At 42.0% G+C, this 26,281-nt stretch overlaps 1 protein-coding gene across 1 annotated transcript in view; it reads right to left on the reverse strand.

Annotated features, from left to right (window-relative positions):
- ITPRID1 (ITPR interacting domain containing 1) overlaps nt 1–26,281 on the reverse strand; it is a 262,177-nt gene that overhangs the window by 154,996 nt on the left and 80,900 nt on the right. The window contains exon 4 of the mRNA XM_040433939.1: nt 18,443–18,494. Within this exon, the coding sequence (XP_040289873.1) occupies nt 18,443–18,494 (52 nt within the window). The remainder of the gene's footprint in view (nt 1–18,442; nt 18,495–26,281) is intronic.

The raw sequence follows: 26,281 nt of genomic DNA on the forward strand, positions 1-26,281 counted from the left end.
GAAATTCAGCATGTGGGTCACAGGATTGAAACGCTGGAGACTACTCAGGCAGCTACACTTGAACACAGCTCCGCGATGGCCCAATCCCTCTCCATCTGCCAGACGCATATCAACACCTTATATGTGAACATGGAAGACCAAGAGAACCGCAGCCGGACAAACAATCTGCGATTTAGAGGCATACCTGAATCTGTGGCAAATGAAGAAATCATTCCTGCTATCAAACATATCGCATCCTCCCTGCAAGGAGGTGAAAACTCCTTGGGCCTCATAATTGAAAGAGCCCACAGAACGCTCAGACCAAAACCTAAAAGTAATGAGCCGCCCAGGGACATTATCTGCCGTTTCTTGAATTTTGTGGATAAGTAAAAAATCCTTACCGCTGCGAGATTATCAAACAACGTCTCTTTCAGAGATAACCCTGTATCAATATATCAGGACTTAGCCCCGATTACCCTGCAAAAGAGAAAAATGCTTAAACCTCTCACAGATCATCTGCGTGGATTGCGGATCCCATATAGATGGACTTTTCCCTTTGGCCTTTCATTCAATTATTCTGGGAAATTTGTCAGGATCTCCTCTTACGAAGACTCCAAGAGTTATTATCCTCCACAGACATTCCTCCTTTGGATATCGCCTGCTGGGACACCGTCTCAGACATCGCATCCCTATCAGACCTACCAAGGATGACGCCGTGGGAGAGAGCCAGCACTCCAAAGCAACAAAGGGCGAAGAGAAGAAATAGCCTTCTGACCCCCAAGAGGATCGCCTGGTCCACCTCATAATAACTAAAGATAACACTTAACTGTTATAGCCATTTGCTACCTTTGACCAAATTTACTTACCTTTCCCCCCTCTGAACCCCTCTTAATTTTTCCTCCCTTTCCCTATCCCCCTACTTCACCTCCCCTTCCCCCTGTATTACCTTGTTGGTCTCGTCATTGTAACTTTTATCAACCCGTAGCAGGTCATTATAATTGGGTTGATACCCTTTTTCCCCCCCTCCTACTAGAAGCCTAAGAGCTTCTTACAAATGTCCTCAATGTTGGTTGCCTTAACGCACCCTGGTTTTGTTCTTGTTTTGTTTTTAGTTTTTGTCGATATTTTACAGTCAAAGAGTATTAATGTACCATATCTATGGCTATAATTATGTGACATACTGGGACCTGACTCTCCTTGAGGCTGCCTATCACTTCCTTACTCCCTCTATTAGACGGAACATGCAAAACAGCACTCATTCCTCCCTTCACTCCCCATATGATTCCTCATGACAGATTTCAAACTTTCATCCTTCAATGTGAAGGGACTTAGATCGCCCTCTAAAAGATCCCATATCCTTTCTCTTCTATGGAAGGAAAACTGCTCGGTAGTTTTCCTTCAAGAAACCCACTATAAACAGGGTAAATTTCCAGACCTCTCCCACTCTAGATTCCCTGAGTGGTTTCATTGCGGTTCTGATGGCGCGGCCTCTAGGGGAGTCAGCATTGGCTTTCGAAAAATCTGACCCAGAGGGAAGATATATTATCCTGAAAGGGCTTATTGGCCATAAGATGTTCACCTTTGTGAATATTTACTCCCCCAACTATGATTAGGTCCCATGGCTTCTGGAAATCCTTTCTTTAGTAGAGTCCGTCAGGGAAGGTATACTAATCCTAGCGGGGGACCTAAATATTGCTCTACACCCTACCACAGACACATCCTCTAAAAAGTCACCTATATCAGTTAAACTTTTGAAAAAACTCAAATCCAAATTACATGTAATGGGCCTGATAGATATATGGAGATGTATGAATCCTTCTGCTATCGACTATACTTTTTATTCAGCTCCAGGTCATTCATATAGTAGAATTGACTATATCTTTGTACCCAAGGACTTCCTGCACTAATCCTCAGACTATCAGATTGGAAGCATCACCATCTCGGACCACTCTCCGATTTTTTGCTCCTTCCATCTACAACCTGGAACTGGTAAGCCCTCCACGTGGAGACTTAATGAGTCCATATTGAGCGACGAGGGTCATATATCTCATTTCACCTCCCTCCTGGAGCAATACTTTAGGACTAATGACTCCCCAAACATTTCCCCGCAAACAATATGGGATGCTCATAAAGCATTTATCCGAGGCCATTTTATCAGTAAATGCTCCTACTTAAAAAAACAAGCAGACAAACAACTCTCCTCCTTATTAGACCGCATTCACACCCTAGAAATGCTGCATAAGCAATCCCTTGACCCACAACATCTATCTGATCTCTCAGCTCTTAGATCTGAGCTCAAAAACCTACTAAATAAAAAAAACAGCCAAGTATTACCTTTCCTCCCAACATAAATTTTGAGCACATGGCAATAAAGCCTCGAGATTTATGATGAACCGTATTAAACGAAGAAAAAACGCCAGATATGTAACCTCAATCATATCTGTCCAAGGTCATCAACTCTACTCATCTGAGGCTCTTGCAGAGCAATTCCGCCTCTTCTACAAGGACCTTTACAATTTACCCCCTCCCACTGCCTACCAATCTAGCATGGATGCAAATCCGACCCCCAAATCTTTTTTAGACACCCTAAAATTACCAGCCTTAACCCCTTCCCAATGCGAAGACCTATCAAAACCTTTCACTATAGCGGAACTCACCGCAGCCCTTAAAACTCTCCAAAAGGTAAATGTCCCGGCCCTGATGGGCTCTCAACTATCTACTACTCCACATTCCAGGCAACGTTAACTCCTTATTTGCTACGTGTATGTAACCTAGCCTTACAAAATTGCCCCCTTTCCCCAGACATGACAAAGGCAGTGATTACTATTATACCCAAAGAGGGAAAAGATCCCACTCTATGTGCCAATTATCGGCCCATATCCCTTCTAAATAATGATTTAAAACTTCTAGCGAAGATGCTTGCAACCAGAATCCAATCCATTCTCACAAACCTGATCCACCCTGACCAGGTGGGGTTTGTTAAAGGACAGGAAGGAAAAGATAATATATTTTCTATGTTAGAAAGCATATTATAAGTATATCACAGCCCTCAGTATGTCACACCTGTCGATAGCACACCTATGCCAGTCCTTAAAAGGACTTTTGTGGCCCTTTTAGCTAGCGTTTGGTGTCTCTAACAGTCTGTCTCTGGTCCACATAGCAACCTCTCCCTACACTGGCAAAAGACTGAATGTAAATTGGTGGCCAGATCAGGTTTATTTGAAAGGTAGGGGGTATGTCCATGTGCTGAAACGTCTCAATTGGCTGTCCTGTACCACCTGATGGATGTGTCATGGGTCAAAGTTCTTCACAATGTAAAAGAATATTGCCCCGTCGGACATCGCCATATGTTTGCCAGTTCGGCCATCTCTATTTATGACCTCTTAGCAGTTTAGAAATAAGGGATATTAGAAGACCAGCACAAAGTGAAAGTACCAGTCACACAGCTAGAAAAACAGTTAACTCTTTGTGACAGAACATTTTGATATTTTTGATAAAGGCCAATCAAAAATATGATTTTTAGCCAAAAATTAGTGAAATGCAATCATAATTAAAAATTGCCTCCAAAGGTGTACATAGCCTTTAAACATTGGTATGCTTTTAATAAGCTATCTAAACTACAAAAGAATGGATTGTAATACAAACAATGCACCTTTAGCAGCCTTTGAATAAGCCTGTACAAATATGTTCCAGCCCTTTGCTAAGTGTTTGCGATTCAAAAATATTCCTAAGAAATAATTTTCCTGCTTCCGCAACGAAAGCGAACATGTCACCTATATATCTTTACCAATTAGGAACAAATATTGATACATTTCTTTTGTTCTACTTTGCTTTTATTTTCTGGTTGTATATTTTTATATTCTGTTTTAGGCACATGAATAAAGGGGTGGCTATCTTGCCTGAGCTGCTGTTCAGAGATATCATTTAAAGGAATTTCTACAGAACAAGAAGTGTAAGCCTATTGTTAGGCATTGTGGCCAGTACCGAAACTGCAGTATTTTAGTATTTAAAAAAAAAAAAAAAAGTGACATGGAACATAAAAAAACACTCTAGAACAATTATGTTTAACATAAAAGTATGAATGAAAAAATTACATTTTCGGATAACAAATTCTCTTTAACTCCCTTCCATTTAGCTGTGTAATCACTGCAAGCAGGTAGTTAGCACTTAGCAATGTACTATCATGGTACTATGGTGGCACAGGCTCAGGAGCTGTGCCTGAGCCATTGCTTATGGGTGCCAGCTGTATGGTACAGCTATTGCATCTTCTCTTACCACTTTGCCACCCATGATGCAATCAAAGGGTGCCGAGCGGTTGCTACGACAGCCTGAGGCTTGACTAAATAGGTGTTATGCTACATTTTACAGTAATTTAACACACTGCCATGTACAAGTATTGCAGTGTATTATATTAGTCATCAGAAGATTGCATGTTCAAGTCCCCTACTAGGACTCAAAAAAATTAACAAAATAAAGTTTGGGGCAAAAAAATCTAACAATAAAAAAATCTAATAATAAATACCTATATGTATGCAAAAAATAAACAACAAAAAAACAATATACACTCACCTAAAGAATTATTAGGAACCCCTGTTCTATTTCTCATTAATGCAATTATCTAGTCAACCAATCACATGGCAGTTGCTTCAATGCATTTAGGGATGTGGTCCTGGTCAAGACAATCTCCTGAACTACAAACTGAATGTCAGAATGGGAAAGAAAGGTGATTTAAGCAATTTTGAGCATGGCATGGTTGTTGGTGCCAGACGGGCCGGTCTGAGTATTTCACAATCTGCTCAGTTACTGGGATTTTCACGCACAACCATTTCTAGGGTTTACAAAGAATGGTGTGAAAAGGGGAAAACATCCAGTATGCGGCAGTCCTGTGGGCAAAAATGCCTTGTGGATGCTAGAGGTCAGAGGTGAATGGGCCGACTGATTCAAGCTGATAGAAGAGCAACGTTGACTGAAATAACCACTCGTTACAACTGAGGTATGCAGCAAAGCATTTGTGAAGCCACAACACGCACAACCTTGAGGCGGATGGGCTACAACAGCAGAAGACCCCACCGGGTACCACTCATCTCCACTACAAATAGGAAAAAGAGGCTACAATTTGCACGAGCTCACCAAAATTGGACTGTTGAAGACTGGAAAAATGTTGCCTGGTCTGATGAGTCTCGATTTCTGTTGAGACATTCAAATGGTAGAGTCCGAATTTGGCGTAAACAGAATGAGAACATGTATCCATCATGCCTTGTTACCACTGTGTAGGCTGGTGGTGGTGGTGTAATAGTGTGGGGGATGTTTTCTGGGCACACTTTAGGCCCCTTAGTGCCAATTGGGCATTGTTTAAATGCCACGGGCTACCTGAGCATTGTTTCTGACCATGTCCATCCCTTCATGACCACCATGTACCCATCCTCTGATGGCTACTTCCAGCAGGATAATGCACCATGTCACAAAGCTCGAATCATTTCAAATTGGTTTCTTGAACATGACAATGAGTTTACTGTACTAAAATGGCCCCCACAGTCACCAGATTTCAACCCAATAGAGCATCTTTGGGATGTGGTGGAACGGGAGCTTCGTGCCCTGGATGTGCATCCCTCAAATCTCCATCAACTGCAAGATGCTATCCTATCAATATGGGACAACATTTCTAAAGAATGCTATCAGCCCCTTGTTGAATCAATGCCACGTAGAATTAAGGCAGTTCTGAAGGCAAAATGGGGTCCAACACCGTATTAGTATGGTGTTCCTAATAATTCTTTAGGTGAGTGTAGACTAGGAAACGGAAACTTGTATATCTCATAAGGGAAACAGGTTCTTGGCAATAACCAAAGACAATTACCTCTCCCAACTGGTTCAGGACCCGACTAGAGGGACGGCCATGCTGGACTTAGTATTAACCAATAGGCCTGACAGAACAACAGACGTGCAGGTTGGTGGACACCTGGGAAATAGTGACCATAAAGTAAAAACCTTCCAATTATCATTCAAAAGAGCGTTTCTACAGGGAGGGACAAAAATACCAGACTTCAAAAAAGCTAAATTTAGCCAACTAAGAGAGGCCATAGGCCTAACTAACTGGGACAAAGTCCTCAAAAATAAAAATACAGCCACAAAATGGGATATCTTTAAAAACATCCTAAAATCTCATTGTGAGAGGTACATACCGTATGGGAATAAAAGGTTAAGGAACAAAAAGAAACCAATGTGGATAAATAGAACTGTAAAGAAAGCAATAAATGACAAAAAGAAAGCATATAAATCACTAAAACAGGAGGGTAGCACGGAAGCACTGAAAAACTATAAGGAAAAAAATCGAACATGTAAAAAACAAATAAAAGCGGCCAAACTAGAGACCGAGAGATTAATTGCCAAAGAGAGTAAAACTAACACTAAAATGTTCTTCAATTATATAAATGTTAAAAAGTGTAAATCTGAAGGTGTCGGCCCTTTAAAGAGTAATGAGGGGGGAGTCGCAGAGAGCGACGAGGAGAAAGCAAAGCTGTTAAATATTTTTTTCTCCAATGTATTCACTGAGGAAAATAAATGACATGCAGAATGTAAAAATAAATTCCCCATTAAAAGTGTCCTGTCTGACCCAGGAAGAAGTACATCAGCGACTTAAAAAGATAAAAATAGACAAATCGCCAGGACCGGATGGCATACACCCCCGTATCCTAAGGGAATTAAGTAATGTCATAGCCAGACCCTTATTTCTGATATTTGCGGACTCTATACTGACAGGGAATGTCCCATAGGATTGGCGCATGGCAAATGTGGTGCCAATATTCAAAAAGGGTCCAAAAACAGAGCCTGGAAACTATAGGCCGGTAAGTTTAACATCTGTTGTGGGTAAACTGTTTAAGGTTTTTCTGAGAGATGCTATCTTAGAGCATCTCAAGGGAAATAAGCAAATAATGCCATATCAGCATGGCTTCATGAGGGATCGGTCATGCCAAACTAATTTAATCAGTTTCTGTGAGGAGGTAAGTTCTAGACTTGACAGCGGCGAATCAATGGATGTCGTGTATCTGGACTTCTCCAAAGCATTTGACACTGTACCACATAAAAGGTTAGTATATAAAATGAGAATGCTCGGACTGGGAGAAAACGTCTGTATGTGGGTAAGTAACTGGCTCAATGATAGAAAACAGAGGGTGGTTATTAACTGTACACACTCAGATTGGGTCATTGTCACTAGTGGGGTACCTCAGGGGTCAGTATTGGGCCCTATTCTCTTCAATATATTTATTAATGATCTTGTAGAAGGCTTGCATAGTAAAGTATCAATTTTCGCAGATGACACTAAACTGTGTAAAGTAATTTACACTGAAGAGGACAGTATACTACTACAGAGGGATCTGGATAGATTGGAGGCTTGGGCAGATAAGTGGCAGATGAGGTTTAACATTGACAAATGTAAAGTTATGCACATGGGAAGGAATAATGCAAGTCACCCGTACATACTAAATGATAAAATACTCGGTAACACTGACATGGAAAAGGATCTAGGAATTTTAATAAACAGCAAACTAAGCTGCAAAAACTAGTGTCAGGCAGCTGCTGCCAAGGCCAATAAGATAATGGGTTGCATCAGAAGGGGCATAGATGCCAGTGATAAAAACATAGTCCTACCACTTTACAAATCGCTAGTCAGACCACACATGGAGTACTGTGTACAGTTCTGGGCTCCTGTAAACAAGGCAGACATAGCAGAGCTGGAGAGGGTCCAGAGGAGGGCAACTAAAGTAATAACTGGAATGGGGCAACTACACTACCCTGAAAGATTATCAAAATTAGGGTTATTCACTTTAGAAAAAAGATGAATTGAGGGGAGATCTAATTAATATGTATAAATATATCAGGGGTCAGTACAGAGATCTATCCCATCATCTATTTATCCCCAGAACTATGACTGTGATGAGGGGACATCCTCTGCGTCTGGAGGAAAGAAGGTTTGTACACAAACATAGAAAAGGATTATTTACGGTAAGAGCAGTGAGACTATGGAACTCTCTGCCTGAGGAGGTGGTGATGGTGAGTACAATAAAGGAATTCAAGAGGGGCCTGGATGTATTTCTGGAGCGTAATAATATTACAGGCTATAGCTACTAGAGAGGGGTTGTTGATCCAGGGAGTTATTCTGATTTCCTGATTGGAGTCGGGAAGGAATTTTTTATTCCCCTAAAGTGGGGAAAATTGACTTCTACCTTACAGGGTTTTTTTTTTTGTTTTGTTTTTTGCCTTCTTCTGGCTCAACTTGCAGGATAACAGGCCGAACTGGATGGACAAATGTCTTTTTTCGTCCTTATGTACTATGTTACTATGTTACAATTTTGATAAATGTATTTATATTTATCTTTCTTTCTTCTTTTTAGATCTTATTTATCAATGCTTTCGCAGCGGTTTGGACAGATGGCGGACATGGGATCCTGGGTCAATTTTCAGATGGATCTTGTGAGGGAGGGGATTCATAGGGCACAATAATTTTAGATTTATTATCAATTATTCTGGCCGCTTGTATAGGGTTTTGATAAGTGAGTGGTGGTCCTAATTTACCTGTTTGTAGGGTTTGGGGGTGATTTTGGGCTAGAAGGCTTTGGGCATGGACGTGTCCTGGGCCTCTTTCCCGTTATAGGCCCGTAGTGATGATTGTGGAAATGACTACTGTTCCCCCTCTATTTACCCTCAAGATGTTTGGTATTTATCTTATAGGGGTTTCTCTCCCCTTGTGTGCTTCAATACAAAAAGTACTATGATCGCTCCAGTATATATCCTGAGTACAGCGGTTAGATGGATGTCTTTACCTATCAAATTTAGACATCCATTATCTTTATCTATTGGTCTTTTGACCCTTGTTTTTGTGCCTTCTGTTTCCCCTTCTCTCTACAGTTGTGACTGCGTTGCCCTTTTGTCTGGTTGGTATGCGCTTTGCCTGCGGTGTGCGGCCGGTTGTTGCTGGGGCAACGATGCCAGTTTCATTGGTGTTGTTTGCCTGTGTGCGCTTGCCCCTCCCCGCTGGCGTGGCGATTCCAAGCGCTGCTCTCGGCGTAGTTTTGCGATGGCTGCAGAAGTCATGTGGATGGTCATGTGATCAATCATGTGACGCGGGTGGCGTCTCCTGGCTCAGTTCATTTGAGTTGCGATTGCTAGGCTTCTGGACATGCGCAGTCTGACTTGGAGGACGCAGATTTTGGCGCCGCATGTCTGTCCCCTCTATGTGAGTTTTTATTAATTACAGCTATTGCTCACACTTATGCACAGGTGATGTAACACTGTCTCATTGTGTTCAATTTACACAGTTTAGAGTATATGTTTGTATGAATCATGAATATTGTTAATTTGTACATTTGAACACAATCATGTAAACTGTATTGATACTACACGGATCACTGTATAATTGTATCTTATGTATTTTAACACTTATTTTTATGATTGTATTATTTATTAATTGCTTGTCACCTAATTTGCTGCTATGTATTCTGGGTATATATACCCCTGTGAGACACCATTTTTTATGCTTGATAAAGACTGCATTGAGCGGTTGAAACATTGCAGAGGGGTCAATAAAGGGTCCATCGTTTTTCACTCTACCTTTGGAGTGCTGCCTCATCTTTTGAACATATACCTATCTATAAGCCGTTGAGCCTGCGGCTGGGAGGATTTTGCACCCGTGCTACTGGACTAGTGCTGCTGTGGGATTTTTTGTTTGATATATATATATATATATATATATATATATATATATATAGAGTGTAGGAAGGCGCAAGGGTCCGTCGTTGACAGAAGATATGTGTCACCAAGGATCCTGGCCTCGGTGAGGTAAGAGCCGGTAATTTTAAGTGTCAGCGGCAGATAGTGCTCACTGACACTATTGATTATTTAGTGTGGCTGTAAAGCCAATCTGGGCCGGCTCTTATTGGGAGCAGCCAAAGTGCAGGGTGGGTGGCTGTTTTCCACGTTCCAGGCCGGGTTTTGGTCTGGGATATAAAACCCAGCCAACAGTCTCAGCTGTGTGGATTATCCTCCATTTCACAGTGGATCTGTGCAGTCTCTGTGGTTTAAGATCTGCATGATGTGTGCCGTACTAAAGGGCTGAGAGCTGCATTGCTGGGAAGCAGGCCCTAAAGCCTGTTGTGGACTGCTGCTGAGAGAACCTCTGACAAGGTGAATGTTTTTTGTTCTGTGGACTTGCCATGGTGTGAATGAACACCAAGACGACAAACTGTCATTTTTGTTTATGTGTGAATAAACACCAACCCACACAGCACAAAAGTGTTGTCGAGTATGTCACCTAGATGAAAGGATGGATGGAAACAGTGTTACCTCTGATTAGGGAGCATATGGAGGCAGCGCAGCGAGACCAGAGTAGGGTCTATAATCGTCAGGCTCGGGTCTGGAACTTTAACCCGGGGGATCGGGTGTTGGTTCTGGTACCGAATGTAGACAGTAAGTTCCTAGCTAGGTGGCAGGGGCCCTACGAGATGCTTGAAAAAATTAGAGAGGTAGATTACAAGGTACACCAGCCAGGGAGGCGAAAGCCGGAGCAGGTGTACCATGTGAATCTGCTCAAACCCTGGGAAAGCCCACGACCAGGGTTCCTAGGGCAAGCGGTTTTGGCCCCTCTGTCTGAAGCAAGGGAAGCGGCTGCCACAGTGAAAATTGCTGACAGCCTCTCCTCTAAATAGGCACAGGAAGCCAGGGAGTTCATTAGTCGGAACACGGATGTGTTCTCTGACCTCTCTGGACGCACGTCCATAATCCGGCATGACATTGTCACTGAGCCTCAGGCAAAAGTCCGGTTAAAACCATTCCGGGTACCCGAGGCTCGGCGACAAGCCATTGCGGAGGAAGTGCAGCTAATGCTCCAGCTTGGTGTCATCGAGGAATCAAAAAGTGAATGGGCCAGTCCGATAGTCTTAATACCCAAGCTGGATGGGACATTGCGTTTCTGTAACGATTTCTGCAAACTGAATGAGGTGTCCAAGTTTGACGCGTATCCCATGCCCCGAGTAGATGAGCTTATTGAGAAGTTAGGCCAAGCCCAGTATTTTTCTGTGTTGGACCTCACCAAAGGGTACTGACAGGTACCCTTGACGAAGTCTGCCAAGGAAAAAAACGGCTTTCATCACGCCAGAGGGGCTGTATCAGTACAAGGTATTACCCTTTGGTCTACATAGCGCTCCCGCCACGTTTCAAAGGCTAATGGACATTGTACTTCATCCACATCGTTGGTACGCTTCGGCGTACCTAGACGATATCGTTGTCCATAGCACCGACTGGGAAAGTCACCTAACTAAAATACAGGCTGTAGTTGACTCCCTTAGGAAGGCTGGCTTAACCGCTAACCCAAAAAAGTGCACGATAGGGTTAGAAGAGACCAAGTACCTGGGGTATGTAATTGGGCGTGGAATGATCAAACCTCAGGTGAACTAAATTGAGGCAATTAGGAATTGGCCCCAACAGCCACTACACTGGGTATGGTGGGGTACTATATGAGGTTTATCCCCAATTTTGCTACAGTCGCTGCACCATTGACAGGCCTTTTGAAGGGACGCAAGTCAGTGACGGTCCAGTGGAATGAACAGGTGGAAAAGGCTTTCTCCGCTTTGAAGTCTGCCCTGTGTGGGTCCCCGGTATTGGTGACGCCCGACTTCAAGAGGGAGTTTGTGGTACAGACTGATGCCTCTGAAGTAGGCCTCAGAGCTGTACTCTCTCAGGACATCAATGGGGAGGAACATCCCATTGTTTTCCTGAGCCAAAATCTTACCCCAGCCGAGACTAGGTACAGTATAGTGGAGAGCACCTGGCCATCAAGTGGGCACCCAAGTCTCTCCGCTATTATCTGTTGGGGAGAAAGTTCCGTCTGGTGACCGACCACTCCCCTCTCAAGTGGATGAGCCAAGCCAAAGAGAGGAATGCTCGGGTCACCAGGTGATTCTTGTCTTTACAAAACTTTACGTTTTCCGTGGAACATAGGGCAGGCAGGTTACAGGGAAACACGGATGCCCGGTGCCACGTACACTGTCTGGCAAGTGTTCACCCCCTCAGGGTTGAACAAAGGGGGGAGGTATGTAGGAAAGCGCAAGGGTCCGTCGTTGATGGAAGATATGTGTCACCAAGGTTCCTGGCCTCGGTGAGGTAAGAGCCGGTAATTTTAAGTGTCAGCGGCAGATAGTGTTCACTTACACTATTGATTATTTAGTGTGGCTGTAAGGCCGATCCGGGCCGGCTCTTACTGGGAACAGCCATAGTGCAAGGTGGGTGACTGTTCCCCACATTCCAGGCCAGATTTTGGTGTGGGATATAAAAACCCAGCCAGCAGTCTCAGCTGTGTGGATTATGCTCCATTTCACAGTGGATCTGTGGAGTCTGTGTTTTGAGATCTGCATGATGTGTGCCGTACTAAAGGGCTGAGAGCCGCATTGCTGGGAAGCAGGCCCTAAAGCCTGTTGTGGACTGCTGCTAAGAAAACCTCTGACAATGTGAATGTTTTTTGTTCTTTGGACTTGCCATGGTGTTAATGAACACCAAGACGACAAACTGTCATTTTTGTTTATGTGTTATTAAACACTGCACTGTTTAAGTCAAAGACCTTGTTTTTGCCTCTGTACTGTATCCGCTAATCTGCCTATCAGAGCAAATCACCACAATATATATATTTTTATATATATATATATATATATATATATATATATTTGGTTTCTCTATGTCAGTAAAATGATCACGTTTCCTATTCTATACGGTGATAATAAAAATGTCAAAATTGCTTTTCTTTGTTTAATAAGTCTCATGGAAACCACTAAAAATAAGCCCTCACAAAGTTCCATCAACAGACAAGATAAATGTGTTATGGATCTTTGAATGTGGTGACACAAAAACAAATTATTTTTAAATAATAGTTTATTTGTGGAAAAGCAGAAAATCTACACAAATACAGAATTAGGATAATCTTACTAACCCACACAATAAAGCCATCATGTCAATTTTAGTGCCAGGTGAAACTAAGCCGAAAAAAGAAATGGTAGAATTGAGGCATTGTTTCATGCTGTCACCATGAAAATAAGTTTACATTATGCAATACATTATATGTACTTTAAAATGATCGGATTAAAAAAAGGAACTTATTATAAAATAGAACATATTCAAACTGTATATTAGATACAATAGAAAATCTGAAAAGGGGCTGTTTTGGCAGAAAGTATATGAATATCCGCAAGCCCCATTCAGATGACTTACAATTTCTGCAACAAAGCTTGATATGCTTGATTATTTTGGGAATAAGCAAATATGGGCCCTTTTTTTGTTTTTAGCAGTTAATCAGATTTCAGATTTCATTATTTTATGTCAGGGCTAATAAAGAAAAAGTTAGCTTACTTACTACCTCTTTTCCCAAAGAAACATTGCATGGCCTATAAGACTCTTACTTACTAGGCGCTCTTCATAAGGAGAAATAATACCCCCCCCCCTTCAAGTCCCCAACAAAGGCCTCTCACCCAGTCAAGCCAGTGCTGTGCTCTGCACTAATGAGGACAGAGAAATTACCCTGAACAGCTGTTTGCAAATAAAGTATTGGCTTGGCTATAGTCCTAAATTATATGTCAAGCCCTATTTAAAAAGGTTGAACATTGACTTATAGGATAGCTGCTTTCCAACAGTTGGCACTTGAAGCACAACTGTCTTTTTTCTTGTTGAAAAAAAGAGCCGATTTGCATTCAATTATTTATTTGATAGGATCTATTCACACCTAGCTCCCAGATGGGTGATAAATAAGTGTTAAAAAAAAATCACTTACTGCATTTTACACTCCGCTTTTCATTACCAGTGAGGAGCACAGTGCTAATAATATCACTTAGCAAATATACCCCTTTAGTGCTGTATCCAGGAGCACAACATGATGAGTTCTCACATTGCTAATAGGCGATTTTGCCATGTTTGCAATGTCTGGCTATATAACATTGCTTGTCATGAAGGACTGACTGGGAGATGTGCCTGACATATTCTGGGTTGGCTCGACAGCAGAGAGCCAATCACAGGATACATAATAGGCTGTTCTACCATGATTGGTTGAAGGCTGGAATGAGCCTTAGGAGTATTTGGAGCCATTCAAATAAAACACTCAGCGGTCACTGCGATTTGCACCACAAACTGATTCCATGCCGCCTAGTATTTCCCTCTAGAGCCAGACTGTGTTTCTGGTGAAACGTGTAGGAGTTAGAGCCTTTAGCAAGTAGGATGCATCCCTAATTAGGTTCTAGCACTGGATTTAGAGATTCATTGAGATACAGCGGGGATAGGTCATTATAGGGCAAATACTGACCAAAATGATTGTGCTTTAGAACTTAGAGTGGGTGCATGCAGGGAAATTCATCCGTTTCCAAAATGGCAGCTAAATTACTGTATGAGGATGAGCACCATCATCTCCTGTCCTGTAAAGTTCATGAATGCTACTCTATAAATAGGCTCATACTGACTACACAAACTCATTTTAGATACAGCTGGGCTTGTGTGCCGTTTGCATGATATTTTTCCCCATTGACTAAAAAAATGCATGGCAAGTGCCAATGGTTAGCTGCGAAATAGGCTTACTCTGTCTTTTGTTACATCTACTATGGTTGAAGTCCTGTATTTAGACAGCAAAGGTGTGTATGTGCGTATGTGAAGTTAATTGGGTGTATCGTTTGGCCTTTTGCACTGTTTGATTGAGAGAATGTACAGTATTGCAATGTGGTTATAGGTTAACTGTGTTCAAATCTAACCCGTCAGAGATTTTCTGATTTGTGAACTGGCTGCAGTGGCTTTCCCTTTAGAATGTATTGGATATTTTAATTGTCTGGTTTGACATTCACTTTCAAGTTTTATTCTATAGACACTTAAGTTAGTATATTTACAGTAAAGAAGCCTTGTCACCCAGGAAGACTAAACTTTTTCATCTCCAGATGGAGGTAGTGCCCCTTTGTCTTTTAAGAGGATTTTACAGCTTGTCTTCATATTTTTGTCCCGGGTATTCATATATTTATATAGATGAATCATGTCCCACCTTAGACATCTCTTCTTAAAGGGAACCTGTCACCAGTTTTATGGTGTCCTAACTAAGAGCAACATAAATAAGTGATTGATTCTCTTGCTGATAATGATGAGTCATGAATATTCATGAGCTCCTGACACTCCCCGCCCACCTGCTGCTGAATGACAGTTATTTTCCATATGAACCAGCAGCAGGTGGGCAAGGGAGTGGCTATAGCTCTGAATTAAATATACGCTGGACTCAATGACCTCACGCTGGACTCAAATCAGCTCATTAGCATACGGCATGCGGCATCTTTGTGTGTATATTATGAGATAACCATCTGTCACACCAGTAAGTAAATACATCTAAGGTACTTTTTAGTAGTTAATGATTGTATATAATTAGTTAGATTATAATCAAATATCCACATGACAGGTTCCCTTTAAGACTAAATAAATGTAATTCTTTTAATCTTTTCTTATAACTAAGACCCTCCTTCTCCCTTATCAATTTAGCCGTAGCTTTGTAAAGCGGTCATAATACGAGTCCATGCATCTTTTAATACATGACAGTATTCTGCTGGCTTTAGAAGCAGCTGATTGACGTTACATGCTGTTAGGTTTCATATCAAGGAAAAGTTTCAGGTTGTACATCAGCTCATAAACAAAAGTAAAACAAGAATACACAGGTACACAGAAGCAAAGTAGCAATGGGATTGTATGAGCCGACAGCTTGTGCGCTTTCACATAGTCCCAAACCCCTCTCACCATGTACAGTAAGTAGAGAAATATGTTTTAGGCTTTTTAGGACTTAGTTTGTAATAATGATTGGAACGGTAGGAAAATAATTAGGTGATGAATGTTCCCTCTTCATACAAATGCTAAGCAGAATTGGACACTGGAAAAAGTGAAATCTCCTGGGCTAGTTAGGCCGTATAAAATATAAATATAAGGCACTTACTGTACGTAGATGTGACTTGTGATTGTCAGTTACCACAGTCACTCCTTATGGAAAATATCCTATTAAGGGAGTATTGTGTCTTTATGGATAGCAAAGTATGCTATTAAAGCCTAGAAGATGTTGCTATGGAAGAGGGCACAATAAAAACAAATAGCATTGCTATCGAAAAGAGATTTTTCATTGTGACTTTTAATTGCCTCCCATAACGCACAGTGTTGCTACATTACTCCTCTTAGGGCTCATGCGCAGAAACTTATTTTATGTCCGCATCCAATCCTCATTTTGTGCTGGTCGGATGCAGATCCATTCACGTCAATGGGGTCACCGTGTGTCCATTCCGTGGCAACCGCAAAAAAGTAGAACATTTCCTATTTTTGTCCACTTTACGGATAAGGATTGGACTGTTCTATAGAGAGCAGGACGTTCCATTCTGCAAAATGTGGAATGCACACGGCCGGTATACGTGTTATGTGTTTATGTCACATAGTAGTCGTCCTTAAAAAACAGACAAAGCATCCTTAACACAAGGAATGTTAGGAGCGAGTTTAATGCTGCAAGGCAGTGGGTTCCACAGAATGAGTGCATTACCAGAGAAGTCCTGCAGATAGGAGTGCCAATACATTCACAAGGCAAAACTACTGGCTAAAGAAGTCATTAATGAGGTGTTTTAGCATAGGCAACACATTTTCAATCTAGTACCTACTCTCCTTGACTGCCACTTTGAGAGCATACTAGATTCTTATTATTTCAATGTACTCTATTTGTAATATGCCCTAATTAGAGATGAGCAAAGTTTTAAAAAATTCGCCAAGAAAATCTATTTGTTCTGAATTAATTTGTCATGAATCGCTATAAATCAGGTATACCCAGGCCACTCTGTTTCAGGGAACGGCCACATGGAGGGGCCGTGATGGGTGCGAGTTGCGGCCGTGCTGAGGTGAAGAACCCCATGGCCAATTAGCCCACAGCTGTTTTCATTTAATAATGAAGACTGCAAGGTATAGTCGGTCTTCATTGTTAATGGCCGCAAGGCACCTTTAAGCAGGGGCTGTTGCTGATATGGGGTTTGGCTGGTTAGGTGGGGGAACGATATGCAAATTATTGCTGTTCTGGCCTGCCTGGAAGAAGTAAAGTCAGCAAAATATGAGAATGGTCATCATTAAGACCTGGCCCCCCTAAGGGGTGCAGACTGGATGGCATTGGTTGTAATACTGGCAGTGGAATAATAAAGGCTTCCATCTTATTGGTACTGAATTACATATCTTAGTTTACGGCTGATGTAGAAATAAGTAACTGTAGAAATAGATAAATAAAACTGACGCAGCATAGGCCTCCCCGCATTGTCCCTACACTTTCCCTTTACTCTCCCTTCTCCAATATTCTTCTATTAATCGTTTTCAGCAACACTGATGAACTGATCTTCTAAGTGAACTAAATCATTTACTTCACCTTCCTGACAAAAATTAATTCACCAGGAACTAAAGCAAGTGGGAGGAGATAAACACTAGACAGGGAGGATTCAGCAGGACCACTGTCACTGCCACTTGCTTTATAGTTCCTACTGCTAGAAAAGTCGGAGCACACAATATAGACCAGCAAATACAAATGAAATAACACTGCTTATACAAAGCCTGTGTGTGAGTAAGAGAGAGTGAGTGAGCAGTGTGTGTAGGCTTTGTGATAAAATCCCCAACTTGATAGTCCAGAGGTCCAGTCTTGCTGGCTCATCTCCCTTCTCCACTGCTCCACTGCTTTTCAGCTCATGAGTCAGTGGATCTGAAATACTATAGGTGGCGCTGCAGCGCTCAATTTTTTGCATCTCTTAAAACAAGACTGTCAGATTTCATTATTGGAGCATGTTAGTTCAGTACATCTTCGAGTTCATTTAACAGTGGTGTAGCTAGAAATGACTGGGCCCCATAAGAACTAAAGGAACTCATCTTTTGAATTAATCTTTCAGGTGAACTAGATAAGAATGAAGTAATCCACAAAATGAACTAGATTTCCCATCACTACACAGGACAATGGCAGAGACGGCGCAGAATGAGGATTTTATAGGGCTGTGACATCAGAAGGGATGGCTTTCTGCAGATTTGCTGGCTACACCGCATTACAGGTGCATCTTTTCTTGCGTTCCCAGGCTTGTCTCCTCTACACATAGTTTCGCTAACATGTGCAGCTGCCATTCTAGGAAAACCTGTATGCTTACACACACTAGTTTTATATTCACAAAAGCAGAAAAACCTGTTCTTCCTTCCCAAAATATCCAGATTTTCAGACATGTCGACTACCATGTTGGGACCTTTTTCATACATACTGTCTACAATTACTTTCTAAACAGTCTGTCAATGCTAAGCGGTCAGCATTCTTTCTACACCTTTTATGTAAAGGACAGATGTATTTATATAGAAGGTATTTTTGCAACAGATTTACCACATCTACATTCCCTTTGGGAGTTGTACCACAAAACAAATACCTTACCTCATATAGTCTTTCACAGATAAGTTAATCACCCCCATTTTACATATGGAACCTGTATAGTGAGACCACAAAAATAAACAGATATTAATCACCATGAGTTTTATGGTATTATTACCTTTATAATTAACTTTATGTAAGGCCTTTTTGGCCAAAACTTAACTAGATTAAAGGGGTTGTGTAAGAATGGGGGAGGTTTTTGGCAACCCCCCCCTCCCCCCCCACACACACACACACACACACGCACACACTTGGCTGAACCTGTAGATGGAAGCCAATTTGCTTCCTGGAGCTGGCTCCCTACTCCTTCTACTCCAGGCTTGCTATGCTCTGCTGGGCTCCCTCGCTGAAAATATCCAGTTTGACAAATGGTCACATGATGCAAAGGGATTCGGCCACTGATTGGCTGCAGGCAATGTCAAACCAGATGTTTTCGGCGAGATAGTCCAGTGGAGCATCGGAGGTTGGGAGGAGAAAAAGCATGGAGCCAGTGCCGGGAAGCAGGTAAGTAAGTTTCCCTTTACAGGTCCAGCCAGTGACATGACCCACATCTAACAGCATGTTGACAAGTGGAGACCGGGGGAAGGCAGGGAGCGAAGGAGCCACAATCCACTGATCTGGCCATATCTGGCAGAAAGGCACTTCATAAATGAACAACTCGTTAAGAATGTCTTGTTGAAACAAGTAATGTGGCTGTAGCATTATGTAATAGTGTAGCCCTCTAGCAGGATCTCCTACTACCATAACCAACACACATACGTACTACATGTTGTTACTGATGCTTTAATATTTGCCAGACTTTGTGGCTACCTGCCTCCTTGGGTGCTGTGGATAGGGTCCCCACCCGTAATAATGGAATGCAAAAATCACAGCAGGAGAGTTGTTTTTCTTTTTCCGTGAATTAATTTTATTGGAAAAAGCGGCAACGTATATACTGATGCTTTACCATCAAGATGATGGGGGCGTTGTTGTTACTCCTAGAGGCTCAGCTCTCTCTGCAACTGTTGCATCCTCTCCACTTTGACTGACATCATAACTCCTGGCCCTGCCAAATAAAGTGGAGAGGGCCTGGCAGTTGCAGAGAGAGCAGAGCCTCTAGGTATAATGGCAACGGCCCCGTTACTCCTAGAGGCTCATTTCCATATATAAAACATCATTTTTCTCAGTAATGCAGACACATATGAACATGGGACCAACATAGATGCCTTCAGCTGCCAATCACACATGCAACAGGTCAGCCAGTTTCATAGGTATAAATCTGCTGACAGATGTCCTTTAATGGGGATTAGGCTTTTCTTGGCTACTGTGTGTAATTAGTAATTTTGATCTGAACGGGTCATTTAACTTCCTACGCTATGACCTCATGATTGTCTGCTAGGAGTTTTCACGCGATCCTGCACCTCAATCACCTCGTCTATACACTCGTGACTAAACCAACAGAAGATTAGATAAACAGAACATGCAGTACTGTATATCAGTAACTGACATCTGTAGCCATGAAACTTGCTATTTGGCAAGAATTCAAATTACAGGGAATTTTTTCTTTGTCCTGGATTTTTTTTTTTACGCTAGTTGCAAACATTTACATTTTTAGATAGAGTTTACTATATAATGAGGGTAATGTAACTGACTGATTAAACACTAAAATGGTATCCTTAACCCCTTAAGTATGCCTAGTTTGATACGTTAAAGGATTTTCAATTGTTCTGTACTTTCTTTTCATATGAGTGCTTGTTTTGTACAAGACAAGCTGGGTTTTTGAATGCCATCATTTTGGGATACCTCTAGTGGGGGCAATAGTGTGAAAAAACAAAGATGCCCTTTAGGCCTTTATGTCTTTAGGGTTTTGTTTTTACAGTATCTACTGAGCAGTAAAAATGACATGTTAACTTCATTTTGCAGGTGACACGAATTATGGAGATACCAAATTCTATATGTTTATTATTGCTGTGTATTGCCATAAACCATACCGATGGAGCGGTGTGAGGGCTTTATTTTTAGGGGGGCAATTTGTGTTGTGTTTTTTTTTCCTTTAAATACTTTTTAAAAACTTTATTCATATAATTTTAACATTTCCCTTAGGGGACTTGAATCTGCAATATTTAGATTGCTTGTACTATACACTATGGTACTCTTGTATTACAGTGTATAGTGATGCTCATAATCATTCTACTACATCCCATCAGAGGCAGGATGTATAGTGGCCAAGACATGGTAGGCCTGGGGACCTTCAGAAGGCCCCTGGCTGGCATGACAACTACTCGACACCTTGAAATTGTGTTTATGAGGTGTCAAATTGAGGATAGAGGGAGCACTCTCCCTCTATCTAACTTGTCAAGTGCCAAAATCACTATTGACCATGGTATCCGAGTTATTTTTAATCCTGGCAGTGTGAGCAGGGTTCCAGTTGTATAATACAGCTGGCACCAGCAAATGATGACATCAGCCCAGCTCCTGAGCTTGCTCCATCACCATAACATACTATTATGGCACTAAGTGTTAACTGACTGCGTTCATTATTGTAATAGTACATCACTGAGCAGGAAGTGGTTAAAAGGCATTTACCATCAGAAAATTATATATTTAAAAACAGGTTTTAGTATACACTAAACTATGAGGATAGCATTGGCACTTGTGCAGGGATTCTATGGAAAGTGCTCCGCTGTTTCTGTCACTTTCTATATACAGTATTTCTATTGAGACTGCAGTGCACATTCAAGGCAGACACCCTAGTACTCTGTTTTGCTTGGATTCAGGGCAACAATGGGGCACACAGGATCCATGTTCTGCGCTAGTCACAGAAGTAAAGTATAAAGCAAAGACTCTTGGTTTGGGCAAAAAAAGGATAAAAATCATCAAAATTGCAATGAGGCTTACATACAATGGAAAAACAGATTGATGATCATACAGGTGAAGAAGAGACTGTGACTCAATGTTCTTACAGCAGCAGTCATGGACATAGCAGTGTAAACAATCTCCACTTGCTTTTTGTATCTTCCTTAAAGGGAACCTGACGTCTCGGATATGCAATTTTAGAAGCCCACAGTACCTTATTCATGAGCTTATAAGGGTCTGGAAGCAGTTCTTGTTGCTGTACTTTAACTAGCAAATGCATTGAAAACTCACTTTTTATCTTCTTCCCACTGTATGGAAATAAGGGCTCATGCACACAAGCGTATTTTCTTTCCGTGTCCGTTACGGATTTTTGTGGACCATATGCAGAACCATTAATTTCAATGGGTCCACAAAAAAAATGGAAGTTACTCCATGTGCATTCCATTTCCCTATGTCCATTCCACCAAAAAATATCCTTGTCCGCACCACGGACAAGTATAGTACTGTTCTATTAGGGGCCATCTGTTCCATTCTGCAAAATACAGAATGCACACGGGCGGACCGCAAAATACATACGGTCGTGTGCATGAACCCTAAGTCTGTTCAAGTCAAGGAGGCCGGCGTTTTACTCCTCCAAGTCAACGTTTCCCCGTCCAACACCCACCTCCTGTATCTTGATTGATGATTTCTCAGGCAGGGAACATTATCATGAGGACCCGCCTTAGGTTACATGGCAGAGAAATATTTTTGGTGTTCCCCCCCCCCCCAACATGCGTACCTCCAAATAGCAGGGCAGCGAACTACTGGTTACCTGTCTCTCCATTCAGCACTTTTTTGTGATGTTCCGCAGATGAGTATGTTGCAGCCGTGGCATGTGCCTGCCCTTTGACAGTAGTTATGCCTCCTCACAGTAAGAATGTCCTGTTAGTACTCTCACAGTAGAATGCCTCCTTAGTGCCCTCTTCATAGTAGAATGTCCCGTTAGTGACCCCATACAGCAGAATACCCCTTTAGTGACCCCACACAATATAAAAAAAATAGCATTAACAGTAGTTATGCCCCCTTAGTGCCCCATCAAGTAGTTATACATCCTTAGTACCCCCACACAGTAGTTATAAACCCTTAGTACCCCCACACAGTAGTTATGCCACCATAGTGCCCCCACACAGCAGTTATGCCCCCTTTGTGCCCCAAATAGTTATGTCACAATAGTGACCCCACGCAGTAGTTATGCCACCATAGTGCTCCCACACAGTAGTTATGCCTCCTTAGTGCTCCCACACAGTAGTTATGCCTCCTTAGTGCTCCCACACAGTAGTTATGCCTCCTTAGTGCTCCCACACTGTAGTTATGCCCCCTTAATGCCCATACTGTAGTTATGCCCCCGCACAGTAGTAATGCTCTTAGTATCCCCATTCAGTAGTGCTGCCCTCTTAGTGCCGCCATCCAATAGTGATGCCCACTTAGTGTACCCATCTGATAGTGCTGCCCACTTAGTGCCCTTATCCCGTAGTGCTGACCCCTTAGACCCCAACCTCCTTGACTTGGTTGGACTCATTTCCATAATGCGGAAAGAAGATAAAAATTGCATTTTGAGCGCTTTTACTATTTAAAATACCACAACAAGAACTGCTTTGAGAGCCTTGTAAGCACATGAATAAGGTACTGTGGGCAGTTAAAATTGCAGATCTGAGATGTCAGGTTCCATTAAATAAACATTAGTCTAACTTGCACAACAAGTCACTTTATTATTATTTGATTGGGGTTTTCATGTGTTCCAGCATAAACACTAATATCTGGTAACGGGTGGTTATGACTTAGGGTACTTTCACACTAGCGTTTTTCCTTTCCGGCATAGAGTTCCGTCCTAGGGGCTCTATACCGGAAAAGAACTGTTCAGTTTTATCCCCATGCATTCTGAATGGAGAGTAATCCGTTCAGGATGTCTTCAGGTCAGTCTTTTTGACTGATCAGGACAAAGATAAAACCGCAGCATGCTATGGTTTTATCTCCAGCCAAAAAAACTGAACACTTGCCTGAATGCCGGATTCAGCATTTTTTTTCCATAGGAATGTATTATTGCCGGAATGCCGGATCCATGCACAGACCAAAAAAACTGTGAAGAAAATAAGTGCCGGATCAGTTTTTCCGGATGACACCAGAAAGACGGATCCGGTATTGTAATGCATTTTTCTGACTGATCAGGCATTTTTCAGACTGATCAGGATCCTGATCAGTCTTACAAATGCCATCAGTTGGCATACGTTTTGCCGGATCCGACAGGCAGTTCCGGCAACGGAACTGCTTGTCCGATTACTCTTCCGCAAGTGTGAAAGTAGCCTTAAAGGGGTTGTCTCACTTCAGCAAATGTCAATTGCTCTGCCTCCAGCAGAGAGAGATTCATTTCAGTTCATGTCTATTTAATTTTTAATTCATTCTGCTGCAATTTCTGTATTCCTATAGTTATTAGTTAGGTAACAGCACCATCTAGCGGTGGTAAAAACGTATTGCACCTTGTTTTATTGTTAATAAATATTATTGCTTGTGGGAGGTACTAGGCATTGTGGGTAGTGCAAAGCATTCTGGGAAGGAGAAGCTCAGTCTTCAGTCTCCATACAGACTACAGGACATCAGCAGAGCTGTTCCATGCAGTTCTTCTTAAACTCCACCATCTTTGTGCAAATATATCTGGTGAGTGAGACCTACCTTGTTTCAGGGACATTATGTTATGCAGAGCTGTTTAGCTAGGTGTAAGTGTGACTCAGCGAATAATTTTTGTTTGCTAAATATGCAGTTTTATGTCTAGGCAGCCATTTTGGACATCTGCTTTCTCTATCAATGTATTACTGTATATGCTATTCTATATGATTTACTTACACAAGCCATTTGTATAGCTAATAAAGACAACAAAAAAGCAGGTGGCACTACTGGACCACTCCTATATGGTTACTCTGTCCTATAGACCCCGTAGCACCCATTGTACGTGGTGCAATGCCTTGAATAATAAGCGAAATACGCAATGAATAAGTTGTAGAAATACAGGCGGCACTCACCACTGGAAAAGAATCTTCTTTTTTTCGAATACATTGATACAGGTAAATTCGAAATAAAGAAGATTATTTTTCAGTGGCGAGTGCCACCTGTATTTCTACAACTTGTTCATCAAGCCATTTGTATTCTTGTAGTTTTACCAATTCACAATCCTGTTCACCAATAAACAAGTTAGACTACAGAAAACAGTCCTCTTATTTGAAAGACAGGAATGGTTTATACTGAATGTCAGACTGCACACTGTGTGATCGTATATGAAGACAGAACAGTAAAACAGATGCTAGTCACCAGCGATAGTGGATCTGACTACACGGAGCCGCCATCACACACACGGTCCTGCGTAAAAGATTGCAGCAGCTGCCATACAATCACAAGAAGTGAGAGTGCAGCCCCCAGCAAATGCAACACGATCCAGACTACGCTGAAGTCTGTTCCTACCTAGACTGAGTCCGCACAGAGACATTTAGGCAGCCAGCAAACAGGCACACAATGTCCGCTAGCCAGGCATCATCATTCAGGGCCAGGTCACAAGCAAGCCGCTCTAGCAAGTCCTCAATGAAAGAAATAGCTGCTCTTGTCCGTGCAGAAGCTGAGGCTGCAAAAGAAAGGTCTTCCTTTGCTGGACAAGAGATGCAACTAAAGTTAAAGCAAGCAGATCAAGTGTCACTGCAAGTGTCAATGAAAAAGGAGAGAGTATTCCTTCAAGCATCACTGGAAAAACTTGCCGCAGAGAAAGAAGCAGCAGCCGCAATAACCAAAGCAGAGTATCTGGAAGCCATGGAGTACCCCGAATCTGAGAAGCACAATCATGTACTTGGGACAGACCTAGATCAACAAGATCCAGCACAGCGCATCTCAGAATATCAGCATTCCAAGACAGATGACAACTGAGATCCAGTATATCAGCCAGCTTATACAGAGTGCCAAAGATCCTACCTTGAACCACAGTACCTCCAGCAGGACGGTATACGACAAAGCAATGCTGACTACAACTACCGCCCCAGGAAACGAAAGCTACAACCTTCGCTTTGACTTAAAGTGACACCCTTCGCATCAGAATGGTATTATACAGACTGCCCTAAGCCCGAAACCCCTAAAAGGTATGGTGATACACCACACATGCAACATAACAACAACACACCGGGTAGTATTGGCACCAAGCAGGCCGCCATGGACTTCGCTAAGTTCTTTCCAGAATGCCATAAGAGACTTAGATCTTTCCTATAGTGAGGAATTAGATCTCTTGGTAAAGTGGCTTGGAAGTGAGTCTGCTAAACAAGCCAAAAGAATCAGAGACATTAACATAAACTATCCAGGCAAAGGCCTAAAGATGGTGTGGGAAAGACTTGATGAGTGTTATGGGTCAATAGAAGCTATAGAAAATGCTTTATTTAAGAGAATTGATAATTTTCCCAGAATAGTGGGTAGGGGTCACCAGAAGCTCAGAGAACTCAGCGACTTGTTAACAGAGGTACAGGTTGCTCAGGCAGAAGGAGATCTGGCAGTGTCCAGGAATGCTAGCCCTGGCAGAGGTGTCAACCCGATTGTCCAAAAACTCTATTATAACCTACAGAAGTGGATCGCGCATGGTTTTCATTATAAACAGGTTCATAATGTACCATTTCCCCCTTTGTGGTGTTTGTAGACTTTGTTACTCAACAGGCAAGGATCAGAAATGATCCCAGTTTTGATTTTACATTGTCATGTTCCACTACCCCTGGTGTCAAACCTCATAAAACAGTGGCGGTCCACAAAACTAAAATTGCCTCAACAGGTTCTCCTTACAGGTTGTTTAAGTCTTCTCAAGAAGAGAACAAACTCAAAGATCTTACCAAAGAATGCCCCCTGCACAAGAAACCAAATCTTCTAGTAAAATGCAGAGCCTTCAGGAAGAAGTCTTTAAAAGACCGCAAAGAATTTGTGAAACAAAACAACATCTGCTTCAGGTGCTGCACT

The sequence above is a fragment of the Bufo bufo genome, chromosome 5 (genome assembly GCF_905171765.1).
Source record: "Bufo bufo chromosome 5, aBufBuf1.1, whole genome shotgun sequence".
Classification (NCBI taxonomy): Eukaryota; Metazoa; Chordata; class Amphibia; order Anura; family Bufonidae; genus Bufo; species Bufo bufo.